The 20,670-nt window shown below is 43.5% G+C and overlaps 1 protein-coding gene across 1 annotated transcript in view; it reads right to left on the bottom strand.

Moving 5' to 3' along the window:
- The window catches only part of LOC138096075 (zinc finger protein 665-like), a 33,040-nt gene extending 12,627 nt beyond the window's left edge, over positions 1-20,413 (bottom strand). Inside the window, exons 1-4 of the mRNA XM_068992167.1 lie at positions 20,342-20,413; positions 18,146-18,204; positions 6,539-6,626; positions 3,929-4,011 (exon numbers count right to left, since the gene is read on the bottom strand). Of these exons, the coding sequence (XP_068848268.1) occupies positions 3,929-3,997 (69 nt within the window). The 5' untranslated portion in view covers positions 3,998-4,011; positions 6,539-6,626; positions 18,146-18,204; positions 20,342-20,413. The remainder of the gene's footprint in view (positions 1-3,928; positions 4,012-6,538; positions 6,627-18,145; positions 18,205-20,341) is intronic.
- Between the last annotated feature and the right edge of the window lie 257 nt (positions 20,414-20,670).

Below are 20,670 nucleotides of genomic sequence, written 5' to 3'. Positions count from 1 at the left end.
ATTTAAAAAAAAAATACTTGAACTCAATTCATAATAACATTACCATATACAAAGATAAAATTTTACGCATTTAAATTTACACAGCAAGGCATTAACAGTAGCCAAAGACTTTCTTTGCTTTGTTTTCCACTAATAAAACAGATCTGAAATTAGAAGAGTCATTAGATTATGACAAAAAAGAATTATCACAACAGCAAAGTAAAAAAACTTCTTGGAGAATTAAATATCATGTCAGAAAAGAATATGGAAAAAGATATAGTTATTAAGCAAGACTATCTGAAGAAACATCATGATAGGAAGGAAACATTCAATACATTCCTTCTGAAATTACAGTGGCATGAAAGGAGCTGTCCAGGGTGCCTGTCTTTCACCACCATAGGATGCACAGGGGGAGGGGCCACTAGAAGAAGTAAGAGGAGGTAAAACACAGGGCAACAGACACAGAGTTTGTCAGAGAGTTGAAACAGGTAGTAATCACAAACCTAAGGACATGGAAAGGTGAAAGGTGAAAGGATGGAAAAAGACAGTCCATCCTAAACAGAGTAGGGGAGACTGTTATATCAGACAAAATAAACTGAAGAAAAAAAGTGCAATGAGATAAATATTGTATAATGATAAAACGATCAATTTACCAAAAAGCTGTAACAAGTAAAAATATATACACATCTAAGTATATTCAAAAGCAGAAACATTACTTTGCTGACTAAGGTCCATCTAGTCAAGGCTATGGTTTTCCCAGTGGTCATGTATGGATGTGAGAGTTGGACTGTGAAGAAGGCTGAGTGCCAAAGAATTGATGCTTTTGAACTGTGGTGTTGGAGAAGACTCTTGAGAGTCTCTTGGACTGCAAGGAGATCCAACCAGTCCATTCTGAAGGAGATCAACCCAGGGATTTCTTCGGAAGGAATGATGCTAAAGCTGAAACTCCAGTACTTTAGCCACCTCATGAGAAGAGCTGAATCATTGGAAAAGACTCTGATGCTGGGAGGGATTGGGGGCAGGAGGAGAAGAGGGTGACCGAGGATGAGATGGCTGGATGGCATCACGGACTCGATGGACGTGAGTCTGAGTGAACTCTGGGAGATGGATGAACAGGGAGGCCTGGCATTCTGCGATTCATGGGGTCACAAAGAGTCGGACACGACTGAGAAACTGAACTGAACTGAACTGAACATTAGATATTTCAGAAAAATGAAGCAAACATTGAACAGGCATGTACAGATCGCACGGCCCAACAAAAGCATAAAACACATGTATCTCAAGGACAAATAAACCATTCTCTATGAGAGAACATATGTTAGGCCAAAATTAACCGTTTCAAGAGACTGGTACCATAAAAGTATCTTCCCAACAACAACGAAATAAACACAAGAAAAAAAGAAAATTCCTCAAATGTGGACATTAAAAAACTCACTCTTACACCACAAATGGGTCTAAGAAAAAAATCACATGGAAATTTTTAAATACATGGATCAAAAGGAAAAGACAACATTACAAAATTTATAACACACAAAGACTACTGTACTAAAAGGAAAGCCTGCAAGGTTAAATGCTTACAGTACAAAAAAAAAAAAAAGATCTTAAATCTGGAATCTATTTTTAGACCTCTAGGAAGCAGAAAACTGAAAACAAACTAAACTCAAGTTTAGCAGAAGGAAACATGTAAACAAGAAAGATTAAACCAGAGATACAATAGAAAGTAGAAAAATATAAAAATCAACAAACCAAGAGTTGATGTTTTGAAAAAACTGTATAGGAAAACCCCCACCTAGACTAAGGACAAGAGAAAAAATGATCCAGATAATTAAAAACAGATATGAAACTGGAGTGACTACAACTCATGTCAAAGAAAGTTTCTAAAGATAAGGAAGTACTATGACCAATAATGCCTATAAGTGACAGTATATAGAAGATACTGGCAGATTCTAAGAAACATACAAACTATTTTACTTATTAAGAAAAAAGTTGAGAAGTGTTGAAAGTCAAAGTGTTAGCCACTCAGTCGTGTCTGACTCTTTGTGACCTCATGCACTGTAGCCCACAAGGCTCCTCTGTCCATGGAATTTCTCCAGACAAGAATACTGGACCAGACAGCCATTCCTTTCTCCAGGAAATCTTCCGACCCAGGGAAAGAACCTGGGTCTCCCACAATGCAGGCAGATTCTTTATGATTTGAGCCATCAGGGAAGCCCATTATAACTAGAGAGATTTAAAAAGTAGTCAGAAACCTCTAAGAAAAATACAGGACCAAATTCTACCAAACATTTAGAAAAGAATTACCACTAATCCTGCTAATTCTATGGAGCAAGCATGATTCTAATAGTTTGATGATTTCCCAAAGACACAAGAAAGGAAAACTAGAAACCAATACCCCTGATGAATACTGATGCAAAATTAAAATACTTGCAAACCAACTTCAACACATATTAAAAAGATCTGAAGAAATAGACACAGAGAACAGATGGAGGGGGGAGGGAAGGAAGGAAAGGGTGAGATGTATGGAGAGAGTAACATGGAAACTTACATTGCCATATGTTAAGGTAGAGAGCCAATGCGAATTTGCTGAATGACTCAGGGAACTCAAAGAGGGGCTCTCTAACAACCTACAGGGGTGGGATAGGGAGGAAGATGGGAGGGAGGGGACATATGTATACCTATGGCTGATTCATGTTGGTATTTGGCAGAAAACAACAAGTTCTGTAAAGCCATTTACCTTCAATTAAAATAATTTAAATAAATAAATAAAAAGATCTGACACCATAACCAAGTGGATTTTATTCATATAAGGCAAGGAGAAGTCAACATACAAAAATCAATTAATATGACACACTACATTAACAGATTAAAGGAGAAAAAAAACAGGATCATCTTGATGCAGGAAAAAAACATTCGACAACAATTTGACAACCTTTCAAGATGGAACACTCAACAAACTACAAACAATAAAATATACCAACATCAACATAATAAATGCCATTATGAAAAGAGCACAGCAATGGGGAAAGAATGAAAGCTTTTCCTCTGAGGTTAAGAAGAAGGCAAGGACGCACACTCTGCACTACACTTCAACAAAGCACTGAAACCCTTAGAGCAATTAGATGAGAAAAGGAAATCAGAGGTCCCCAAATTGAAAAAGAAGTAAATGTATCTTCTTTCCCACATGACAAAGTTTCATCAGTAAAAATCATAGAGATTACAAAAGACACATGTAATATCAAAAAGATTTTTTAATAACCACACAAAGGGTCAATCAACCAATTAACTCATTATCAAAACTGCCATGACAATCTTCGTAGAAGCAGAATAAAACATGGTGAAAGTCACAGAACTATTCAAAGAGCAAACAGCAAAACTCTTGGAGAAGGAAGATGGAGGTCTTTCTATTTCAATACCTATTACAAGGTAATCAAGGTGATGTGGTACTGGTATAAAAACAGACAAATAAACCAACTGAACAGAACACAGTACTCAGAAATAATTCTGTGTGTGTATGTAACGTATATTCACAAGAATGTCAAGATACACAAAAGGGAAAGGACAGGCTCAATTGATCTGTTTCCCAGATTTAACCAGCTATTGTGCATACTAACACCTGACTTCCATGGACAGTTTCCTTGCCCTGGTTGACAGAGCAGACAGTGCATCCAGATAGGCCCTAAGCAATCCCTGCTGCCCAACAGCACTGAGACCCCATATTCAACCCGTGGGTGAGAAGCCCTGCCCAGGACAGTGCCCAGGGGAGCCTCCTCACAAGGGCGTGGTCACCGGGTCATGGGGAGATGGGATCTAAGTGGAGACGACAGGGCCTGAAGGAAGGCCTCGGGTGAGTGTGCATGTACAGGAGTCACACAGGACACTCCAGAGTCAGACATGATTAGTGAGTCCAGAGAAGGGCATTTCAGGAAGGACAGACTAAATATGACCTTACCTGAGAAACAGCCATGCCTGACTCCTTTTCTTTCCTCTTCCTTAACTTCAGGGCTTCCTCAGGCAACATGAGTTTTCAGAGGTCTATCATCAAAGTTGGAAACATGCTGTTTAATGCTTAGAGTCAACACATCCCCTAAATGAGCCCCAACCACACACACAGGGAAACCCTCACAATGTGGAACAGACAGTTCCCTGTGGAATTGTCTCAGGAGGGACTCAGGACAGTCAACTCCCGCAGAGAGATCAACATGGGACTTTCCCACACATTCTCTCGGATCACACTCCCCTCCTGCTGACGCCTCATGTACACAGCAGCAGGAGGCACCACCACTGACCAGGCAATCTCCTTCAGGTCACACAGCAGGCCCTGATCCATCCCCACTCAGAACGGAGCACCCCCTCCTCGGCCAAGATCTCAGCCCTCAGGACTGGGAGGACTCAAGAGTTCTGATGCTCAGTGAGGGATCCAAACTGGAATCAACTGGGCCATCATAAACATTCTCGAGCTGTGGACCAACACAAACTACCTGAAGGGGAATCTCTGGTCACAGGGTACAAAACATGTGTGTCAGGAGCCATGTTAGGCATTACTGACAAAATGGAGGCACGGCCCCAACCCCCTCTCCTTATCCCGCAAGCACGGAGCTGGAATGTAGGAGTTAGGTCTTGTGATTCTGACTTGTTATTTCCTTTCCTCAGGTGAGTTGACTGAAAAGAATGTTAAGGTGCTTATAGTCCTTGAGAGGAGCGTGAGAAGGCACAAAGCCTCCTGCAGTTGTGCTCAGAGATTAATCCATAAAGTTAATCACTGACATTTGATCAAGGATCTTTACAAAGAGTATTCCAGGATGATCATGTAGGCTGCAGCTAGACGCCATGGGAAGGATTGTCATCTAAGACATATTTGTGAAGGAAATGCTAATGGCAAAGGAAGTTTACTGAATTTAGGGTTTAGGAATAATTAAGAAATGGAGTGGCCATCATGATCAACAAGAGAGTCTGAAATGCAGTACTTGGATGCAATCTCAAAAACCACAGAATGATCTCTGTTCGTTTCCAAGGCAAACCATTCAATATCACAGTAATCCAAGTCTATGCCCCAACCAGTAATGCTGAAGAAGCTGAAGTTGAACGGTTCTATGAAGACTTACAAGACCTTTTAGAACTAACACCCAAAAAAGATGTCCTCTTCATTATAGGGAACTGGAATGCAAAAGCAGGAAGTCAAGAAACACCTGGAGTAACAGGCAAATTTGGCCTTGGAATGGGGAATGAAGCAGGGCAAAGACTAACAGAGTTTTGCCAAGACAATGCACTGGTCCTAGCAAACACCCTCTTCCAACACCACAAGAGAAGACTCTACACATGGACATCACCAGATGGTCAACACCGAAATCACATTGATTCTATTCTTTGCAGCCAAAGATGGAGAAGCTCCATACAGTCAACAAAAACAAGACTGGGAGCTGACTGTGGCTCAGATCATGAACTCCTTATTACCAAATTCAGAATTAAATTGAAGAAAGTAGGGAAAACCACTAGACCATTCAGGTATGACCTAAATCAAATCCCTTATGATTATACAGTGGAAGTGAGTAATAGATTTAAGGGCCTAGATCTGATAGATAGAGTGATGAACTACAGGATGAGATTCATAACATTGTACAGGAGACAGGGATCAAGACCATCCCCATGGAAAAGAAATGCAAAAAACCAAAATGGCTGTCTGGGGAGGTCTTACAAATAGCTGTGAAAAGAAGAGAAGCAAAAAGCAAAGGAGAAAAAGAAAGATATAAGCATCTGAATGCAGAGTTTCAAAGAATAGCAAGAAGAGATAAGAAAGCCTTCTTCAGTGATCAATGCAAAGAAATAGAGGAAAACAACAGAATGGGAAAGACTAGAGAGCTCTTCAAGAAAATCAGAGATACCAAGGGAACATTTCATGCAAAGATGGGCTCGAGAAAGGACAGAAATGGTCTGGACCTAACAGAAGCAGAAGATATTAAGAAGAGGTGGCAAGAATACACAGAAGAACTGTACAAAAAAGATCTTCACGACCCGGATAATCACGATGGTATGATCACTCATCTAGAGCCAGACATCCTGGAATGTGAAGTCAAGTGGGCCTTAGAAAGGATTACTACGAACAAAGCTAGTGGAGATGATGGAATTCCAGTTGAGAGACTGAACTGAAATGAACTGAAGAATAGTTAGAAGCTAAAAATTTAAGCAATGTGGTAGTGCTAGCGTGTTTTACTATAGCTTATACAGATTAGGAATTTCAGAGATATTAATAGCTAGAAGCCTTTTTAGGACGTAGTGAGCTTAGGATGCTAGGGGCAAACAGGATTTAGAAAGATAAGAAATAAACTGAGTAATGTGGTATGAAGCCCAGACATAAGCATGAGTTACAATGTAATCAAAAGTTAAAGTAAACAGGATTCTGAGAGAATCGCTGAAGCAGAAACTCTGTTTGAAGGGCAACAATGTTTTATGGAGACAATAAATCTGGGTGAGGCGAAACTGAAAATGCCAAACCTCTGACCTAATGCTTTTGTCAAAGTATAAAGGAGAACCTGAAGCTTGAAATAAACATGCAGTCCTGTACCTTGAGTCAGAGGCTGCATCATTCTCCGCGGACACCGCTCATCTCTTCAGGCTGACTTCCTGGCTGCTGGAGCTGGATTCCGCCACATCTGTATGCAAAACATGTCATCAATGAAACGTGAAGCCTGGACTGAGCACCATTCAGAGAAAAGCACCCCCCAACTCTCTTTTTCTTTCCCAGCCTTACTAAGGTGTAACTAACAAAAATGGTATAAATGTACTGTGCACAAAGTGATCATGTGATAGACTCATACACTGAATAATCATTATAGTGGAGTAAGTTACACATCCACCTATGACTACTCTGTATTATTTTTCTCTGGGTGAATATCAAGGATATAGAAACGCTACCAGCAGCAGGCAGTACCTCAGATCCCCAGAACTTACTTATTTTACAATGGAAAATCTCTACTCTTTGACTACCAGTGCCTCATTTCCCCTCTACCCAGCTCCTGGTAACAGCCTTATTACTCGATGGCTCTGTGAGTTTGACAATAGGGTCTGTCCTCCTTTGCCAGGCTTATTTCACTTGGCATAATGTTCTCTAGGTTCATTCATTCTGGCATAAATGCAGGATACTTGATTTTTTTATATTTATATACAGAGAAAAAAATCGTTCATAAATATAAGTATATAATAAATATTTCTATACCACACTTTTGTAACCTATTCTTTTGTCAAGAGACATCTGGGCTGTGTCTATGCCTTGGCTACTGCAAATCCAGTCACACTCAGGGGAATGTGGACATATCCCTGAAAAACTGATTGCTCTTCCTTTGGATATCTGTCAGAAATGGGTTTGACAGACTGTAGGCCTGTTCTATATTGATTTGTGAAGGAACTTCTATTTTATTTTCCAACATAGCAATACCATTTACATTACCAACAACAGTGTAGTTAAGATTCCGTGTTTTCTGTACTGTGCCTGTGTGTGTGATTATTTTGGGAGGGATAGGAGTGGATAACACATAACCCAGACTGGCAGCAAGACAGTTGCAGCTGCATCTTCTAGAGGACAAGCCTCCAGGCCGCAGATCACTGTGGCATTGCTGCCCTCTGATTTTTTGGAGCCATCCTCCCTTACGTCACAGGACTTTATGACTCTTCTCAGGTTGGGCCCAGAGATCCCTACCGTGTAGGGCCACCTTGTAACAAGCATTCTGTGATCTTAACCTTAGTACTCCTATTTTCCCAGTGGGACTCAAACAAACTTACAAACTTTCATGGTGTCCAACACAGTGTCCACAGAGCCCATGTTGAGCCTCTAACCCTCTCATACAAACGCAAAGCATTCCAAGCCCTGATAGCTCACGCATGAGGCAAAATACAAAAGAGGACACCCAAGGATCCACAGACACAAGACACCATATTTTCATTTACACTGAGTGACCCAGGTCAAACTTCGAAATCTCCAAAGACTATGAAAAAGAGGGATAATTCCAATGATGCACATGGCCCACTGAGAACTCGGCATCTTCCAAGGAAAACACTCCAGATTTCCCTGGCATCGTCCCAAATGTACATGAACCTTTCTGCACTGGCAACCCCAAGTACATAATGATACCAAAGTTAATGCAAAAAATGACCTGAGATTTTCCCTGTTACGCTATGGTGCCTGCCTGCTAAAAGAGCCAACAAAAGCCAGGGAGTGGAGTGGATGCTGGGGGCACCTGCTAGAACCAGCCCCTCAAGCCCAAGGCTCCCATCTTCCTGCACCCACAGGTGCCTGAGGGCTCATCCCCGGCCACAGTTCTAACAGTGGAAAAGACTTCTCTCGGCTGAATTCCACGTCTTTCATTGCTGCTCACGTGTGGTCACGAGTTGTCAAATCAAACTTGTGCAGGCACATGTCAGCCTCAGCACTGCTGTCCTGGGGAACACGAGCTCAGGCAGTAGAACCTCAAACCACTCCATGCGGACTCTCCAACAAACCTGCTTCCAGGTGCTCCACCTTGAACGGAGACATTCTCTTCTAACAGATCCACACAACCCTTGTCCCTGCAACTACACTTGGGATGGGTGCACACTCCATTCACTGGGCTCACCTTGATGCCCCCAAGTACTGCCACAACCCTCCTGCAGACCCCACCAGGCTCCCTCCGCTTTCCCCATTTGTCTACCTCTCCTCCCTGATGACTGGACTAAGCAAGACTAAAGCACACAGGGGTTTCCTGGCAAAGGGGGTCACAAGAGGAGTGCCCACGAGCTACCACCCAAAGGACACTGCACAATGCAGTATGAAAATTAAGAGACTGGCCCTCCTGCGAAAGTCTGCCACCACCTGGGGACATTATAGAGTCCACGTACAAAGGCATTTGAGATCAGGAAGTCTCAAAGCAAGGGTCTCCAGGTCTCACTGTCTCCTGTTTTCTCCACCCACACCTACTTGGAAGATATTCTAGCTCTTGGGGGGTGTAGGGGGCAGCGTCTCCTTCCTGCCCCATTAGGTTTTGGATTTTTGCTCATCCTCAGCGCACTGAAATCACAATGCTGACACTGAGCACATGAACTCCTAGATGGCAAAGCTGCTGTCCACGATGGTGACTGGTCCTGGTTGGACAGAGCTTAGATCTGGGGGCTGCAGAGGATGAAACCCAGCCGACGAAACATGGGGACATCTTAGCCTACTACTTGAGCACCCCAGTTCTGTAGGGCTTTTCAGGACTTCCTATATTTCTTGGCTCATCTTTTGAGTAATTAAGTAGTCACATGGGGGTAAAAATCAGTTACAGCTGAAATGTCCAGAACATGGGAAATATCTTCATACCTGCCCTGTTCTCTTGATCTTCCCGGAGGATTCTTCAGCCCAACCCATAGTCCTGTCATCTACAGACATTTCCAGTAACAGGTACTACAGCCATGCTGGGAAGAAGATGAACACTATGAGCCCTAAAAAGAGGTGAACCAGGAAGGACTCAAAATAACCCATGAAGAAGGGCACTGATTTCTGCTGATGGCAATTGATACACAGGCAATAAACCTGGGTAACAGGAGAGAGACTGTTAGGAGGGGATGGGGAGACCTCTCTGAGCCTAGACTTGAAGGGTGACAAAGGGCCTGAGGCACGGTGACCTGAAGGTGAGAAAAGGACCTACAATGTCAGACAGAAATGTTTTGGGTATTTGGAAACAGAGAAAAGGTAAATGAGACTGCGACAGGCTGAACCATGAGCAACGGGTCAACTCCCAGGATGAGGCTGGAGACACTGACAGGGCCCTGAGCTTGGCAGAGGGCTGTGGAGCCACAGCGAAGAGTCAAGCTTTTGACCTAAGAACAAATGAAAGCTAGTGGAGGTCTGAATGTCAGGACGTAAAAAAAAAATCTCCATTCAAATTTAGCCTCATTCATAGAAGTCATCTAACTCTGAGCCTGTGATCCTGCCTCCATCCTACAGTTTTCCTTTTCGTTTTTCATTCACGGAGGACTGGGATCTATTTAAAATTTTAATTACCACCAGAAACTTCCTCCAAACCAGAACTGCAACACACAGACACACAGCCAATTGGCTAATCATTTCAGGGGTCAGTGTTGCTCACGCTCAGAGATTCTGGTCTAGTCTCTCATCTGCATGTTACAAGTGCGCTCCCTCAGGCCCAGAGAGAAGCCGTTTATGAGAAGGTCTGAGCTGAGTGAAGAGAACCGGGTATAACTGAATAATGAAATGGGAGGCTGAAGGGCAAGTGGCCCAAGTTTGTCCTTATTGCCCATTCCATTTAAGACCAGGAACATCTGTCACGTATCTGAGCAAACGAAATTTTTCTTTCAAGATTGGGTCAAACTGATACCAAGCAGATAATTTTTTACTATACGATTGCAGTAAAATATTTTAAAAATACAGAATTGCAAATATACATCCACTGGTACAACAAACATTGTAAGGGGTCAGCTTGGAAATAGGATCTGAGCAATCTTTTTCATTATGAATAGAGAGGCTCTGTCGGAAGGTTCCAGGTCAATGTAGCCCATCTTTCCTCATCTGCACAGAAAAGTCAAAAGGGGCATGAGGGAAACATCTTCATATCACCGCACAACTCACTTTTTTTCACTGATCATAGAAAACGGAGAAAACAGACCATTAGACTTACCGGTTAAACTAGGTGTTTTTCTTTTTTTGAAAGGGAAGAATGAAGCATTTTTTTTTTTTGTTTTATCATGTTAAATGTTCTTTTATCTTCCTATTTTTCGAAGAAATGCCTTTAATTTCACAAGATCTAATGTCATACCTCCATTATCCTCTGGTAAAGAGCTGAGACCAGAAATATCCATTTGTGTGTGCACACATAAACCCATACAAACAATTCATGTCTTTGGTAAAACCACAGTTGAAAATATATCTATTTTATTACAAGATGTTGAGAGAGTAACAGGCAGGAAGGCCAGGGGTCTCCAAAGGGAGGAAATAGGCTGCAAGTGTCAGACATTTTTTTCTCTCTTAAGCAGCAGGAGGAAACAAACTAGTGATTTTTTTTTTCCTTTGCTATACAAATCTAAAAGGAGGTTTCTCTTAAAATACTGGGTTGTCATAATAACACCTGGCGTCAGACTCTCAAGACAATCAGGACTGAAGGTGCCTGGGGGTTCCCACACTAGCTTCTGTCCTAATTACACCTGAGGAACCCCGGGTATTAATAACTGTGGGGGGCCAAGCCATCGATTTCCTTTTAGATACTGGGCAACATTGTCCGTGTTTACTGAAGCCCCTGGCCCACTTCCTTCCCAATCCACTTCCATAAGGGGACTGTCTGGACGAGCCAAAGGGTATTATTTCAGTTATTCTTTATGTTGTAACTGAGATTCTGGGCTATTTTCACACGAGTTTCTGATCATGCCAGAGTCTCCCTCACCCCTTTTGGGGAGGAATATACTGAACAAGGTCCATGCCTCTGTGTTCATAAATATGGAGCCCTCCCTTTCTCTCCCTTTAGTTGAACAAACTGTAAATCCTAGAGTATGGGCTGATGGAAAATCTGTGGGTCGAGCACAAAATGCTATTCCTGTAGTTGTCAAGCTCAAAGACCCACTTATTTCCACATAAGAAGCAGTATCCACTGAAACCTGAGGTTAAGGGTTAAAACACATCATCGAAAATTTAAAGGAACAGGGACTATTAGTTCACTGTAACAGTCCATGCAACACTCCTATTTTGGGTATAAAGAAATCAAATGGTAAATGGAGACTAGTCCAAGATTTACAAATAATAAATGAGGCTGTAGTTCCTTTACACCCCGTGGTGCCTAATCCTTATACTCTATTGTCTGAAATTTCTGAATGAGCCAAATATTTCTCAGTAATTGATTTGAAAGATGCTTTCTATTCTGTGCCTTTGGCGGAGGAAAGTCAATTTCTATTTGCCTTTGAAGACCCTATGCAGCCAGCTTCTCAGTTAACTGGACAGTTTTGCCCCCGGGATTTTGTGACAGTCCTCACTTATTCGGACAACGTTTGTCACGGGATCTATAAAACTTTAATAGCTCCGAAGCGGTGGTGTTACAATATGTAGATGATATTTTGCTCTGTGCTGAGACAGAGGAAGCTTGTTCAGGAGCCTCAGAAGATTTATTAAGCGTTCTGGCAGGCTGCAGTTATAAGGCATCAAGAGAAAAGGCTCAGCTTTGTCAACAATCTGTTAGATATTTGGGCCTAATCATATCAGAAGGGACTAGGGCCATAGGCCCTGAGAAAATTAAACCTGTACTAAATCACCCCCTACCTATGACTTTAAGACAATTGAGAAGATTTCTGGGAATCACAGGCTGCTGTCATATTTGGATTCCGGGTTATGGGGAACTTGCCCAGCCTTTATATAAACTTATAGGTGAAACTCAGCAGGCCCAAACAGACAAACTGCTTTGGTCTCCAGATACTCAAAAGGCTTTTAAGGTTCTTCAGACTGCCCTCCTGCAAGCTACCACTTTGAGCTTGCCCACAGGGTCAGAATTTAATTTGTTTGTCACTGAAAGAAAAGGTATGGCCTTGGGAATTTTGACACAAGCCCGAGGGCCTCACCCGCACCCTATTGCTTATCTAAGCAGAAAATTAGATGTAATTTCACATGGGTGGCTCCACTGCCTAACAGTAATTGGGGCAGCGGCTTTATTAGCACCTGAAGCTTTAAAAATAATTAATCGACGAAATCTTAATGTCCTGACTACTCATGATGTGAGTGGAATCTTAAATTCTAAGGTGAATATTTGGATGACAGACAGTAGGCTTCTTAAATATCAATCTTTATTGTTAGAAGGACCAGTAACTTAGCTTAAAGTCTGTGGACATTTAAATCCTGTCACTTTCCTTCCTGAGAAGGAAAATGAAACACCTGATCATGCTTGTTCCCAATTCCTAACTTTAATCTATGCAGCTTGGGAGGATCTAATGGATACCCCATTAGACAATCCTGACATGGAAGTATTTACAGATGGCAGTTCTTTTGTTCGGGATGGAAAGCATAAAGCAGGTTACACCATGGTGACTGCTGAACAGGTTTTAGAAACAAAATCTCTCCTCCAGGGAACCAGTGCTCAGTTAGTGGAGCTTGTGGCTCTGACCCGAGCTCTAGAGTTAAGCAAAGGGCAGCGAGTAAATATCTACATGGATTCTAAGTATGCTTATTTGACTATACATGCTCATACTGCAATATGGAAAGAAAGACAGTTTAAAACAGCAACAGGGGAACCTATTAAGCATTTCCGAGAGATTGAGAGACTTTTAACTGCTATGCTGCTGCTAAGTTGCTTCAGTTGTGTCCGACTCTGTGCAACCCCATAGACGGCAGTCCACCAGGTTCCCCTGTCCCTGGGATTCCTCAGGCAAGAACACTGGAGTGGGTTGCCATTTCGTTCTCCAATGCATGAAAGTGAAAAGCGAAAGTGAAGTTGCTCAATCATGTCTGACTCTTAGCGACCCATGGACTGCAGCCTACCAGGCTCCTCTGTCCATGGGATTTTCCAGGCAAGAGTACTGGAGTGGGGTGCCAATGCCTTCTCAGTTTACCTGCTATATATTATCCTAAAGAAGTAGCTGTTTTGCATTGCAAAGGGCACAGCAGGGATGGGAGTTAAACAACTGAAGATAATCAGCTGGCTGACTCTCAAGCCAGAAAAGCTGGCACTTTATGAAACCCCTTCACTGTAGACGCCTTTGATCTGGACAGATCCTGTCGAACAGGAAAAACCACAATATACTGAGGAAGAATTAGAAAGATATGAGAAAAGACGAGCAAAGATTACACATAAAGGATGGTTACAGTCTGAGGATGGACAATCAGTAATTCCTGAAAATGTTCAATGGAAAATTCTTAAGGGTTTACACCAGAGTTTTCATTTGGGTGTAGAGGGTACTTACCAGATGCCTTCTCATTTGTCTGAAGGTAAAAATGTAATGAAAACTTTAAAGAACATTATCAAAAGGTGTAAGGTTCATCAGAAACATAACCCAAAGACTGAGAAGCTAGCAATATCTGGATTACAACGAAGTGGAAAGTATCCTGGAGAGGGCTGGGAAATTGATTTTACTCCTAGGCCAAAAGCTAATTGATATTCTTGCTTACAAGTTTGGGTAGATACTTTTACTGGATGGATTGAGGCTTTTCCCTGTCATAGTAAGCAGGATAAGGAGGTTCTAAAGATTTTAATCCATGAAATTATCCCCAGGTTTGGGCTGCCACGGAGTCTTCAAAGTGACAATGGCTCCGCATTTAAAGCTGCTCTAACTCAGGGGGTATCTAAAGCTCTAGAAATAGAATATCACTTACACTGTTCCTGGAGACCCCAATCCTCAGGAAAGGTTGAAAAATCTAATGACATTATCACAAGACATCTGCGCAAATTAACTCAAGAGACGCAGGACAACTGGATTAAAGTCCTACCCATAGCTTTAATGAGGGCTTGAACTGCCCCCCAAAAAGGAGGGACTGTCCCCCTTTGAATGTAGTTATGGAAGGCCTTTCTTATGCACAGACATCATTATAGACCCTGAAGCCTTGGAATTAAACTAGTTATGTAACTCAGCTCTCAGCTTTTCAACAGGCAATAACAAACTCTGGGAGATGACTCCTGACCCAGCCTCTGAGTCAAGCAAGCCTCTATTTGAGACAGGAACCAAGGTCCTCATAAAAACATTGGGATCTGCGGGCCCATCCCTCGAGCCCCTCTGGGAAGGCCCTTACCAGGTTATTCTTTCTTCTTTCACAGCTGTCAAAGTGCCAGGAATTGATTCGTGGGTATGTCACACTTGAGTTAACAGGTGGCACCCTGACCAGAACTAAGTGACTTCATTTTATGTCTTTACTTTCTATGCTATGACTTTGTACTTTTCACATGGGCCTGATAATCTATGTGAGCCTACTTCTGCTGACTCCAAAACTCCTGAGTGTGCTGTTTGATCCTCAAGACAATGTCTTCTTGTCCTGGGCTCACTCCGTTGCATTTCACAATTGGTCTAACTGCTGAGTCTGCGGAGCGCCCCCCTCTTCATCGTGAAAGGCTTTTGTGGTGGACATCTCCACTTCAAGAAAAAGACTTTCTCCAAGTCTCCAAATATCTTCGACAGCAATCATATGTGAGGCCTCTTCTTCATCTGATGACATCTACCAACCCTAAAATGGACTGGTGCAACACTTTGTACTTTAACTATGGACATAACGTGACTTTTAATTTTGATTATACATTGTCTCGGTTGAATGACTATTTCGCTACACATAAGGAAAATAGGTCTGGATCTAATGGTTTTTTACCTGACATTTATCAAATATGGGATGAGGTTATATGGCTAACTCCTGAAAAGGGACGTCTAGTATCTACTGCCCCTATATGCTGGGAACAAACAGAGCTAACCCCAAAAGTCAGCCAACAACTTCATTATAATGATTGGAATCAATTGGGATTTTTGCCTCAGGAAGTATGCAACGTAATCATTCCCATGTTTTCCAACATCAATTCAGGTCCTCCCTTTGTCTGGCCAGGCACTAATTGGGACTGGATATCTCAGTCAGCTGGCTTGCTCCAAACAGGACCTATTGGATATGTGGCTCTTACCTATAGGCATGGCCTCCCCTTGGTTGGATAGGAGGATGCACCCTGGGTCTAGCCTTTACTCACGGCTTTATATTTTCAGAGCTTCCAGAAAAGCCTGCTAATTTATCCCACCTTAAAACTCGGTGGGCAAGGTCTGTACTTCACTGGTATGATTATTTGGCTGCAGTCTTTGTTCTCTCTTTGGGAACTACAGATGTTATGCTACGAGTGGATGCTTTGACTAATTTTACTCAACAGGCATCACAAGATTCTCAAAAAGCTATTTCAGCTCTTAATGCTGAACAAGCACAAATTAGAAAGGTGGTGTTACAAAACAGATTGGCTTTAGATATTCTGACAGCTGCGAAGGAGGAACTTGTGCCATTATTCATACCCAATGCTGTACATATATACCTGATATGAGCACTAATGTTATTCATTTTACTAAACACATGAACAAAATGACTGGGGCTATGGATATTCCTGAAGCCTCAATTGCCTCATTTCAGGAGATGTTAACTAGTGCCCCCTGGTGGAAAACTATCTTACTTACAATAATTCTGACTGTTTTGTTTTTGCTGTTTGCTCCCTGCATCTGTAACTGTGTAACTGGATTTGTTTCTAGTTGCGTGAAAGCTTTTAAGTTACAAATGGCAGTGTTAGGGGAAGCACACTGATTGAAACTGCTCACCCTGGCCAGGCACCATAGTAACCATTTGCATGAGTTGTTTTATGACAGGAGATCCTGATAAGGAATACAGAACTAATGAACCACCACCAACCTGAAGAGTTCAGGAAAGGTCAAAAGGAGACACGGAGTGTCTGTCCACTTCCCAGAATCTCTCTCGCTAGCATCCATCTTGGCTGAGAGATGCATGCGCCACCAGGAAAGACTCTGAATTAGAATGATTGGCCAAAGACCACCCGGAAACTAATCTCAACACCATAAAACCCGAGACTGTGAGCCACATGGCAGAGCAGTTCTCCTGGGTTCCCTTACCCTATTGCTCTCCACCCAGGTGCCCTTTCCCAATAAAATCTCTTGCTTTGTCAGCACATGTCTCCTCGGGCAACTCATTTCCGATTGTTAGACAAGAGCTCAGTTTTGGACCCTGGAAGGGGCCCCCCTTCCTGCAATAGTTGCTCAAACTCCTGCTACTGCTGCAGCTGCTTCCAACTACTATTTAGGGGCCCTGGATCAGACATCTTTGGTGAGAATATGTTGCCTCACCAATTTAAGGACAATGCCCCTTGTCAGCTCGGAAGCAGTTATGGAATGAGAACAATGCCCCTTTTTCCTAGGCAACATAATTCTTCTAAAAGAAAAAGGGGGACTGAGAGGGTAACAGGCAGGAAGGCCAGGGGTGTCCAAATGGAGGAAATAGGCTGAGAGTGTCAGACATTTTTATCTCTCTTAAGCAGCAGGAGGAAACCAACTAGCAATACTTTTGTCCTTCTCTATACAAATTTAAAAGAAGGTTTCTCTTAACATATGTGTTGCCATAATGACACCTGGTTTTACCTGAAGTTAACTATTCTCAAACCTTGAGTTAACCAATCCACTTTTCTTACGGAAATGTTAGTCTTAAGCTATGTGAATGGACTATGCACTTACCCAGACTCTGTCTTCAAGTCGGTTCCGCCTAATGGCTCAGAACCTACTTCACAAACCAGTATGTTATACTCAGATATTGTTCCCCTAATCTATGTAAACAAAACTATTTGTATGGTAATCTGCCCTTCAACAAGATTCAAGTTAATCATTTTATGGCCTGGGATGAATCATCTGCTGCCAAGATTATCCAAAATGCATTTTATGGATGAAGGGCCTGGTGCCATTCTGAGTGTTAAAACCTTCCTTTCCTTCATTAACAGACTGCTAGTGACTATAATGGCACCCCACTCCAGTACTCTTGCCTGGAAAATCCCATGGATGGTGGAGCCTGGTAGGCTGCAGTCCATGGGGTCACTAAAAAGTGTAAGAGTTGGACACAACTGAGTGACTTCACTTTCACTTTTCACTTGCATGCATTGGAGAATGAAATGGCAACCCATGCCAGTATTCTTGCCTGGAGAATCCCAGGGACAGAGGAGCCTGTTGGGCTGCCATCTACGGGGTTGCACAGAGTCAGACGACTTAGCAGCAGAAGCAGCGCCCGCTCCCCCCCCCCCCCCACCATTCTGAACCCTCTTCCACCTCCCTCCTCACCAGATCTCTCTGGGTTGTTCCAGAGCACTGGCTTTGGGTGCCCTGCTTCGTGCATTGAACTGGCACTGATAATTCTGTTTTACATATGGTAATTTACATGATTCAGGGCTATTCTCTCAAATCATCCCACCCTCACCTTCTCCCACTGAGTCCAAAAGTCTGTTCTTTACATCTCTGTCTCCCTTTGTTGCCCTGCATGTAGGATCACTGGTACCATCTTTCTAAATTCCATATACATGCATTAATATACAGTATTTGTCTTTCTCTTTCTGACTTATTTCACTCTGTATAATACACTCTAGGCTCATCTACCTCATTAGAACTGATAAACAAGGTGACACTTTTGCTAAGTATGGCACAAAATAGTCTAAGATCATTTACTACTTACCAAAGAAAATTTCAAATGTATGAGATGAAGGGAAGAAAGCACTCAGGCAAGGAATGAATCTGAAAAAAAAAAAAAAAAACCCTGAGAATTATTTTTAATCTAAAAATCTGGTGTCAAAGTTTAAAAAATTGTGGAGAATAATCATATTTAGAAAAGGATGATAAGAGTAGAATACTGGAAACTAAAAAAGCTTATTTCTGAAGTTAAAAATGAGTACAGAAACTGAATGAATTAAGACCTTTTCCAAGCTACAAAAAGCACCATTCATAAAGAAAGGAGAAAATGTGAATCAGTTTAAAAAAAATAAAGGGTTCCCTTAAAAATGCTTCCCAATAATGATACAGTGGATAAGAATCTGCCTGACAATGCAGGGGACATGGGTTCTATCCCTGGTTCAGGAAGATCCCACAAGTACAAGCAACTAAGCCTGTGCACAACTACTGAGCCTGTGCTTTAGAACCTGGGAGTCACAACTCCTCAGCCCACTGCACAGCCCAGCCAAAAAGATTCATAAAAAGCTACCACAGAGTGACACTCTAGAGTCAGTAATTTCTTGCCCCAGGTCTCTTCTTCCCTGACCTCTATCTTATGATAGGACAAGGGAAGGGGGTCACTCACAGCTCAGTGAATCAAGCCACTGCCCCAGGCTCAACAGGGTTTGCAAATGAAACTCATCTTCTGCCACAAGTAATAAAAAAAGACACAAGCCTTATAGACAGGAGTTTTGAAATTCTCATTCTCCTCTGTATAACTAAAAAAATCATCTGTATCCGAAAACTGGCCACACCTGCATCGAGCTTACCCCTCTGTTCCCCTATCTCCCTATTTCATCTGGGTCTCGGTGTCTCTTTTTCTCCCCCTCTGCTCTCCTGCTGCTCCCGTCCTATTTCCTCCCTCACACGTGTCCTGTCCCAGGCTGCTGCAAGTCGTTCCCCCTCGAAATGCTCTCTCTCCAACCTTCCTGAGTCTTTCAAAAATCCATACATATGTCTGCTTCTTTCTTCCCCCATTTCGGCTCCCTCTCTGAGCTCCAGATTACTCCCCTCCTCTACTGTGACTCTCCCTTCCTCCCCACTCTCTGGGAGGCCAATGGCTATGCTTCCTTCCAGCCCTTTCTTCCTCTGCTCCTACCTTTCTCTGCCAACATCATAAAACCGGCCACCTCAGATTGAGACTTGAACCCTTGCGGCAGGACTCCAACCGGGTGAAAACACAACTCGGGACTCTAACCGAAGAGGCCAGGACTCAAACCCGGGTGAAACCCAGTTAGGGACTCTCCACCTCTGACGTCCTCATCGCCCTTCGCCTCCCCGCTCCCATCACTGAGACAGGGCAGTTCTCCCTGTGCTGTTTTCCAGTCCCTGGAGATCTGGCTTTCTGATAAATTAATACTTCTCTATTTTACTCACTTGGCTATTTTCAAGGCTTCATCTCTTTGACTTGACTATCCCTTCGCAAATCCCTCAGCCATTCTCAGTTTTCCCATTCGTTCTCCCTGATGCTTTTCTCCTCAGCTTCAGTTATTTCTCTCAGTCCTTCTGACTCTGCTTCTCCTGATCCTCCTGCCTCCTGAATTTACTGAGTGGGCGACAGAACGAGACGCCCCCGGACCGGAAGAGCACCTTTTCCGACCGAGTTGAATTGGGCATGGAACAGCACTGGCTGTCACATGGCTGGCCCAGGTCACCGACCCTGTGCGGGGTGAGGGGACGGGCTGACAGGAAAGGGGGCTGCTGCGGGGTAGAAGGACCGGCATCAGGAGACGAGAGGACAGAGGGGCTGGGAGGGAGGGGGCTCAGGAGCGGGGCGGCCTCTACGGAATCCCAGGACCAGGGAGAGGGCGCGGGGCCTATCTGGACTCTGCCTCCAGCGGTCGAGAAGGCAACGCGGCGGGAGCGACTCCAACTCGCGAGAGAGGGCTTTACTTGGCGAGGCCAGAGGTAAACAAGGGTGTTAAGCAGGAAAACGTCGCCAGAGGCGGTGTCTACGCGAACCGAGGGCCGAAACCGCCTCAGCAACACTTAAAACCCAAACGAAAAGATAACTGGGCCGCAAAGGCAGCGGCAGCGGCAGCGTTTATTCGGGCCGAGCACCGGGTGCCAGGGTGTTCAGGTCGCTGGCAATTCCCACACAATGAGGACGGGTGAGCGGGGGCGGAGGTGGGGATTGGAGGGGTGGCCAGCTCTGCAAACTTACTCTAGAAGGACCCTTAGGCGCCGCTGGGGACCTCGGCTTGGCGCTCCCCAACTTCCGGCTCTGTGGGAAAGGGCTTTTGGTTTTAGAGCCGCGGCTTCCGACCAGGGGCGGGGCGAGCACCCGCTGTGCGCAGAGTTCGTGGGAGGGGCGGGGCGCGGAGGGGGCGGGGCCTGTTACCTTGACAGCATTAACTTACCGTCTGTAACACTGCTCAGGTAAAAGCTTCAAGTTATGTTGGAAGCCAAGATACCTCCTCTTAAGACTAAAAGGATTTCTTCTCAATAAAAAGCTGTTTTTCACAGCATGTTGTGCTCAGATCCTGCTAGTGA

The sequence above is a fragment of the Capricornis sumatraensis genome, chromosome 20 (genome assembly GCF_032405125.1).
Source record: "Capricornis sumatraensis isolate serow.1 chromosome 20, serow.2, whole genome shotgun sequence".
NCBI lineage: Eukaryota > Metazoa > Chordata > Mammalia > Artiodactyla > Bovidae > Capricornis > Capricornis sumatraensis.
The sequence above is the reverse complement of the archived record's forward strand: the minus strand, read 5'-3'. Positions and strand labels throughout refer to the sequence as shown.